This window comes from Lygodium microphyllum, chromosome 7, assembly GCF_053477565.2.
Source record: "Lygodium microphyllum isolate KBCC chromosome 7, Lygodium_microphyllum_v1.1.10, whole genome shotgun sequence".
Classification (NCBI taxonomy): domain Eukaryota; kingdom Viridiplantae; phylum Streptophyta; class Polypodiopsida; order Schizaeales; family Lygodiaceae; genus Lygodium; species Lygodium microphyllum.
Window position 1 is genome coordinate 15,310,656 of NC_141141.1, and position 8,145 is coordinate 15,318,800.

The 8,145-nt window shown below is 39.1% G+C and overlaps 1 protein-coding gene across 3 annotated transcripts; it reads right to left on the reverse strand.

Moving 5' to 3' along the window:
- Positions 1-2,999: 2,999 nt before the first annotated feature.
- On the reverse strand, positions 3,000-7,683 carry LOC148033206 (putative aquaporin TIP-type). Of its 3 annotated transcripts, XM_087681084.1 has the most exons (6): positions 7,413-7,683; positions 6,391-6,568; positions 5,443-5,931; positions 4,715-5,071; positions 4,293-4,327; positions 3,000-4,150 (listed from the first exon to the last, which is right to left on the reverse strand). In XM_087681084.1, exons 1-4 carry the CDS (start codon positions 7,583-7,585, stop codon positions 4,718-4,720), a joined length of 1,194 nt encoding a protein of 397 aa, XP_087537210.1. In that variant the 5' UTR covers positions 7,586-7,683; the 3' UTR covers positions 3,000-4,150; positions 4,293-4,327; positions 4,715-4,717. The 3 variants fall into 3 exon arrangements, with proteins under 3 accessions (XP_087537210.1, XP_087537211.1, XP_087537209.1); XM_087681085.1 differs by lacking the exon at positions 4,293-4,327; XM_087681083.1 differs by having other exon boundaries at positions 3,000-4,327; positions 7,413-7,682.
- Positions 7,684-8,145: the final 462 nt, after the last annotated feature.

Here is an 8,145-nt window from a genome sequence, read left to right on the forward strand (position 1 = left end):
GTAGTGATTATATAGTTAAACTATATCCATGTAGTCCATCCTTTGTTATGGCACATTCATTGTACCACCTCTTCTTCCCTAGTAGGTTCACACTTAGTAACAACATGTACATATGTTGTGAAACTTTCATATTAGTATTTATCATGTTTTAAACTTCATTCTTTTTGTGTGAAAAAAAATATTTAAGCCCTATCTCTCGATGTGCTCAAATCTCCGTTTCTTTTTTATGTATGTGCAATGGGTACTTCAACTCTCTCCCCCCTTGTCTATTTTCATAGTATCAGAGCCATCCCACGAATACATGGAGATTGATTGAAGAATGAGGTAAAGCCATTGGAGCATGAAAGCAATCAAGCAAGCAACAAGTAAGAATCTCTTCCACCTTGCTCAATTTGCCTCAAGTTATAGCTATAAGAGACTCCGAAGGCCAGCAAGGTTGCAATCTCCAATTGCAGTGAAACTTGGTGAGTAGAAGAATAGTGTATATATTGTAAATAAGCCCTTTATCGCTTGCTCGATATATTTTTTGGCATCTAAGGTCATTTTGGCCTTCATTTTGAGCTTACAAATGGTTTCGACTGTAATTTTTTTATATACTCTAGTTTCAACTATATCCGCTATTTATAGGTGCACATGTTATATATTTCAAATCTATAAGGTTTTAGTTGTTTGTTAGGTTAGAGACATAAAATGCATTTACATACAAATTGCAAAATTGCGATTATTATTATGCAATCAATGAAAAACTTTGTATATTTAGTTGTGGTATATCTAGTATCAACTTGCTCGCAGATTACAGGTTTTTGCAAGGTTTTTTGTTTTGTCAAAATGTATGATAACTTCAACCAGATTGTTAATGAGAAGCTTTATAAGAACAATTATCCTATATAGAAGTTCAGGATGACAAATTTCTTGAAGGACAAAGGTGTTTAGAATTAAATAGAGTGAGGCATGACAGTAGCACCTGAAGCTCATATACAAAATACTATTGCAAAACAATTAAAAGTTAAGAAAGATTGAAAACATGTATAAAGTAAAGTCATGTATTTGATTGTTTGTTCAATGTCACAGATAGCATGATGGACTATTTATAAGAATCTAAAACTCCCACTATTACATGGAAGAATTTGACAAGGCTGTTCAAAATAAATACAAAGGCTAGAAAGTTGTAGCTCAAAACAAAGTGAAAAGAGAAAATCTATCCATTAATGATTATGCCTTAAAGATCAAGAGTATTATGGAAGCTCTTAGATCTAATAGTGTAGCAATTGATGATGATGAGGATGATGATGATGATGATGATGATGATGATGATGATGAGACGTGTGTGCATGCTTAGACAAACTTGGAGATGGATACAAAAGCTTTATGTCATCTATGAATATGAGAGATGATATCCTTGATTTTGTAGACTTGATTTCTATGTTGATACTTGAGGAGAACCTTGGCTTTAATTCCTCTTCTTCTCAAAGCAAAAATAATTCTAAACAAGTGCTTTACTCTACTAGTAAAGGTAGAGGTCATGGTAGAAGCCAAGGTAGTGGTTGTGGTAAAAGTTATGATACACAACAAAATGGAGGAGAACAACCTCAAGAAAGAGAAATCCAAAGAGAACAAGTTACAGATTCTAATAGGCAACATAATTTTGGTAATAGCAAAAAGTGATGGCATTGTGGTCAAAAATGATACATTTTCAAAAATTACTTCAAAAAGAAGCTTGAAATTAAAAATGAAATAAAACAAGGATGTAACTATGTATCCAATAGTAACAAAAATAATGATGACAAAAGTGAATATTTGTTTATTATGTAACACATCATCATGAACACTATGACTACTAATGGTTCATCAAATAATGATGTATGATATGTAGATTTAGGTGCCTCTAACCACATGGCTTCTCATGGAGAGTGATTTAGAGAGATGTATAGTCCAAAGTCTCTTGGCTATGTGGAGACAAGGGATAATACAACTCAACCGATTACTCATGTTGAAAGTGTTCCTTTGAGTATGCAAGATAAAAAACCTAAGTACTTGGCTAATGTGATACACGCACCAAATATTACAAAAAACTTGGTTTCTATTGATTAAATGATACAAGGATTTTACGTTCGGTTCACATATAATGGTTGTTATGTTGAGTTAAATTGATAATTTTGTCGAAGGTTTTTTATCCAGCAATAAGATTTCAAATTGCTTAACCAGCTGGAATAAAGGGTTGCAAAAGAAATGGGATGAATCAATGATTGGCAAGTTTCTTTGGGGCAAGCAATTCAAGCAGTCTTACCTTGCTCTGATTGAATGGAATGTTTAAAGAAGGATTGGCAACTAGATGGATTACAACTAATGAACGTGGACATAAAGAAGCATGCCCTAAGATTTAAAATGCTAGCAAGATGTTGGAAGCAAGACACACAGTACGCACAATTGCTAGTAGATATCTTATTTCTCAAAAATTGAGAATTTTGAAGGAAGTGAGACCTTTTTTAAGGATGGCTTATTGAAACCAAGGGCCATATTCAGTGTCAATGCCCAAGGCTTAGTAGCTGATGCCATTGCTTCTTGGCAAGAAATCTTGAAACACTGTAAATGAAATGAAAACCGGAGATAATACGTACTCATCATGGGCGTTCTCTCTTCCTCTGGCAATTACTCTTGGCATAGAAAGGCAGAAAGAGGAGTTGGTCTAGGAGAAGATATTTCGTAAAATGAACTGGTATTGGGGTATATCTAGCATGCTAGGTAAACGTAACCTCCATGTTTGGTCCTGAGACCTGCTACACCTTTTGAGTGTTGCAAATACTTTACTTCAATCAATCTATGCTAGGTAAAAGTTGTGAACAGGACATGCATATGATGATCAGCCTTTTATCTTAGCATGTTCTCTTTTGTGTACCGTTAAAGTTGTTCATTATATAATTATCTCGTTTCACGTCTAAGTACAACAACAATGAAGCACCCTGACATCCTGCCTTTGCCTTCAAAGTTGCATCGTCTTGCAAATGATTTTTTTAATCAAGAAAAAGGCCGAAGGAACACCAATACTGGAAATACATACCAGCCACCTTGGGCAAAGGAGCAAATCCATGGATATTGCTAAAACCTTTTTATAATACTAATATATAATAAAGTGGAAGTATTGTATCATGCGACACCGCGCCGATGCAAAAAGGTGCCATCAGCCCAACTGTGTCCATTTTTCAGGTCAACGTGCAATTGAGATTTTCAAGATTGCCTACAAGAACCTAGTGTAAGTAGGGTGTTGGAGAATAACTTGGAGAGACCAGTAAACACCCAGCATCTCAAGATTGGGATCTGAAGATTTTGGTGGCTAGATGGCTGGCTGCACCAATTTTTTGGATGCTTTCATTAATGGGAATATATGCATAATCACAATTGGGGTGAATGACCTCCACAAAGGGTGCAAAACATTTATTGTGACTTGCTTTGTAGTTTTAACTTATTTGTCCACCAGCCTAATTAGGCACGCATGTGCAATTATCATCACCATGTTTGCACCTGTGTAAAGTTTGTTCACCTTCACCACAGCATTCACCTGCAAGAGTTTTTGACTAAGGACTGTCTAAATTTTCTGTTGAGGATACTTGAACATCACATATATCTGTGACCTTTCAATCACCTTGGGCAAAGGAGCAAATGGAATAATAGAGATTACAGATCTTGGATAGACCAGAGGTCACCCATCACCTTCAACATTTTAGTGTCTAGAATGTGCTGGCTACACCAATTTGTGGAGGCCTCCAATAAAGGGTTTAAACTAAATAGAGATCCTGTTATGATGATCATCTTGTGTTTTCTCTCTTGTTCGGTTAAAACCTGCCTAGACAGGCCCTTGCAATGAACTATTGCCTTGTTTTGTAGGTATAATTTCCTAATCAACTAAACTCGCAGGACTTGTGAGGATTCCCACCTTTGTCTTTCTCTCCTCTGATCAATGCAGACCTAGGCAGCCTTTGTGAATTATTGCCTTGTAATCCTTTTAGTTTCTAACCACTGAGCACCCACACTTTTGTGGCAATTGCTGCCTTCTTGTTTGACTCTTCTTTGATTGATGGATTGCATAGGCCGGCCCCTTGTCACAGCCTTTTCTTCTCTTGGGAAGTTTTTCCCTCTTGTTCACAGTACAGATCTGGCCAAAAACGTGCATGATAGGTATCAGAGGATTTGGTTTGGCTGGATGTATCCTTTAAAACCCCAGTTTTGACTTGTAAGTTGAATATGACTTGATGATGTGTAACTGGAGGTTTCCGTCCATCTTAACTACTACTTACTGCTCTAGCTGCAGAGTCCAGAGCCCCTGGCACTCCTGAGAAGCATCAGAGTTATTAGATTTACTGGACACCTTCATTGAGCCATTGCATCATGTGAAATGCAGGAACACCTGGCATGACATAATTTGAACCAACATCTTGACCCACATTGAGAGAGGGAACACAAAAATTCATTGGTAATATTGCAGGCAAGATATATGACTTGTGCACCTCAATGGCATCCAGGTTGCATATAAATGCAAAGCAGTGGCGACATGGCATGAACAAACTCAACCAACATCAACAACCAGACTGACATAGAGAACAAACTATATCATTGGTCACTTTACAGGCCAGACACGTAACATCTATGCCTCAACAGCACCCTTGTTGCAAGCGTATGCAATGCTCTGCTAGAAAGATTGAATGGCAATGCCAAATACCTATCAATTGGAGGAAGTAGAAGCAACGGCAACTGCTGATGTAGAATCTGGATCATTGAAGAGGTTCTTGAGTTGGGTAAAGATGTCTTCTCTGCTCCGATACAGCTCTACATGGTGAGGAGGCACCACATGGTAAACGACCCCAACAGCCAATGCAGCTAAAAGAGGGCCAATCCACCACACCCAATGATCAACCCATAGCTGTCCTCCCATTGCCACTGCGGGTCCAAAACACCTCACAGGATTCAATCCTGCCCCTGTATATCCTCCAGCTACATCCATGAGTCCCCCAGAAACAAAAATTTGCAAGGCTATGACAGCACCTATCATAAATGGAGCCAAGATTGGACCTGTCACCTGCAATTTGTAATCACGTGTTAAAATAAGACCCTATATTCATGGTTCAAAAGCAAGTTCTTCTACGTGAATTTTAGAGCCAAATCTGCACAGCCATGTGAGGACTATCTATGTTAGCGGCACCAAACCAAATCATTCCACTTGAGCCAATCAAGTTCCACTAAATGACTCACAGCTTAAATACTAGGCTTCCTTACGTTTTCCAGGCTTCTTTATCTATTCAGAAAAAGCAACTATCCCTACCTGCAAAAGAGTGCATGACAAAAAGCCAGTACCATAAGATATGAACACTCAATAGATGCCTTGAAACTACACAAATAGTCTCTGATGCAGAAAATTTTCAACAAACAACAATGTTTCCCTCAAATCACCTGGAATTGTTTAGGATCCAAGGCCACTGAAAATGCAAAGTATAGGAGTGTCAAGGTGAAGAAAAACTCTGCAAGCAGCCCTGGTCCAGTTTCTATGCCTGCTTCAACTAGCTCACCATTGCTCAGAACAGTGTTCCGCAAAGTACAGCCTCCTAGCCCATATTCTTCAGCAATATCCTGGGCAACAACAACTTTCAAAGCCAGTGCGCCAATGACAGCACCCACTGTTTGAGCTATCACATACAGCAGAGTTCTAACAGGTGAGGAGAACCCTGTGAACATTGTGGCTATTGTAATGGCTGGATTAAGATGGCCTCCTGAAGCAGGAGCAGAAGCTAAAATGAAAAAAGAGAGACAGAAAAACTCAATAATAGCAACGGCAGCTCCACTGGATGTGAACCCTGCTTGCAAGCAAGTAATTGCCCCTGCATTGCTCACAAAGATCAAAAGAGTAGTGGCCAAGAACTCAGATATGGCAGCTCTCCAGACCTGCAAAATGAATTGTGCAGTATCAAGAGAAAACCTAATCAAAATCTCAAACTTTAAGAGTTCTTTGGTGCTGATGAAAAAAGCTGTACAATCAACCAAACTCATGACACTAACAAACTGATTTACTCAGCTTTTTGTTAGCAACTTAGCAAACTTCTAAAAGCCCCATCAAGAATGAGAAGACAGACCACAATTTGATACTCGGGCCTTGGTTCCAAGTGCACCAAAAAATATTAGGTTTGAAAAAAAGAGGCTACACAACTTGCTGCTTCCTACGATGCAATAGTAATCAACCTTTTGCTGTAATGTCAAGAGAACTACAAAACAGAACAATAGCAGAAAAATGCCAAGTCTTGGATATTCCACAACTGACAAAATGGTCTAATGTCATAAAGGCAGTGCAGCTCTTAGCACTTCCTATGTATGAGATTTTTTGAATTCAGCTGGTCATGGTATTACCTCTGGATTCACAAAATCTTGCAAACCCAATAGATTAGCTAAAGGACTGTTGAACACAATCTTTTTCTCCAACTTGGTAATTTTTCTTTCTTCAGGATAATAGTGCACCAAAGACCCTTCATAGACTTGCTCCACATAATCTTCATCACTTCCATCCCTCTCCTCTTCTTCAGTAAACCTTCAAATGGTCAAAGACAGGCACATCCAGAGTCAAAATGTAAAATTCCACAGTGCACATGAACAAAGCTCTCCTATGATCATGGAATTATGCTGATGCATTGCAGCAGTTTGTAACAGCTAGAGAATCTTATACATTGTCACATGGCAAGCTATGATTGTATTGAAAATTTTGGCATTGCTTCGCTCTTAGAGGCTGTCCTACACATTGCAAACTTGTACAAAGAAGGCATCACACTAAGACTTGTAAATTACGATCTTCTGATTGACATAGTGATTCTGAAATGCCTGACAGTGAATGGTTGCTGTATTTTTCTTATGGCTCACGAAGGCGCGGGAGGGGGGGGTGGTTGGGATTTAGGGGCGCATAAGAAGCATTGCAGAATGCCATGCTGAAAGTTGAGATTTCTGAATGAGTACATGAAGACAAGTAAGTTATTTCTGACAATGCAGCTACTTTTGAAAATGAATACATGAAGGTAAGTTATTTCAGAAGCTGTAGGCCAACAATTGATTCCATAAAGGACTGCAGGATGCTATACAGAAATTTGAGACTTCTAGAAATGCTTCACGAACACAAGTAACTTCTTTTCGACGATTCGATTAAGTATTAACGCCATTTGAAAGGGAAGCAAGCTGAATGATGCGACTAGCTAGAAGAAGAAAGTGTTTAATCAAATGATTAGCATAAGGAAACTGGCTGAGTTATGCCACTGCCAAAAGAAGTGATGATAAAAGAAGAATGTACTCAATCAAAACACTTGATCAATGATCTTGAAACATGAGAGGCAGAATGTGTTCAATCAGGAACCTCGATCAGTATGCTTGAAACACAAGAGGCAGACCTGGAACGAGGAGTCCTGCCGGGAGTCTTGGCAGCATCAGCGGCTCTTCGAAGGGAGACGGCCAGGCGAGGGGAGAGAACAGTGGAAGGGGGAGGGAAATTCCGTCGCGAAGGCAAGGGGACATAATACTCTGCAGGATCCGCCATGGCCGAGGCTTCTTCGACACACAACATGGAAAGGAGAAGGCCACTCTTCTCTTCCCTTTCTCTCGACTATCCCTGCTGGCCGTAGCCATTCAAATATGACTTTCGCCTGTGTTTTTCTAAGCTGATCGTGTCTTTCGTGTCTCACAACTCAACGGAGGACCAGTCAAAAAGGTCTCCAGTCATCAATAACTTAATCGAGCCTCGAGGTCCTTTCACACCATTAGATAGGTCCAAACATTTGTATTAATTGAATATCCAGGCTTACATCTAAGGGGCGCCTAAACCCTTGACCACGCATTTTTACGAGTGGTTTCATTACAATATCCATCCTAGTGACTAACCAAGTGGAGCCTCCCGAGTTCCTTCAAGGTTGCGGTATTTGCAACCTTTCGAGACGCTTGTTACCACTATAAGGCAAATGTTCATTTTGCTTGAAAGTGAAGCTGTAATCAACTTCTTACATCATACATCATACAAGATGCCGCACCTATGAGAATGGAACCTATGACCTAAGGTTTATTGCACCATTTGCTATACCACTTGAGCTACAAGTAAACATTCTTCTTCAAATTCTCAAGCATGTTTTA

What these genes read in the sequence shown, in the direction of transcription:
- LOC148033206 (XM_087681085.1), bottom strand. Translation starts at nt 7,585, where the DNA reads ATGTTGTGTGTCGAAGAAGCCTCGGCCATGGCGGATCCTGCAGAGTAT. An exon ending in GGCAGGACTCCTCGTTCCAG is followed by an intron (nt 6,569 to 7,412) that starts GTCTGCCTCTTG and finishes GACCATTTGAAG; the next exon opens with GTTTACTGAAGAAGAGGAGA. An exon ending in TGGATCCTAAACAATTCCAG is followed by an intron (nt 5,072 to 5,442) that starts GTGATTTGAGGG and finishes TACAAATTGCAG; the next exon opens with GTGACAGGTCCAATCTTGGC.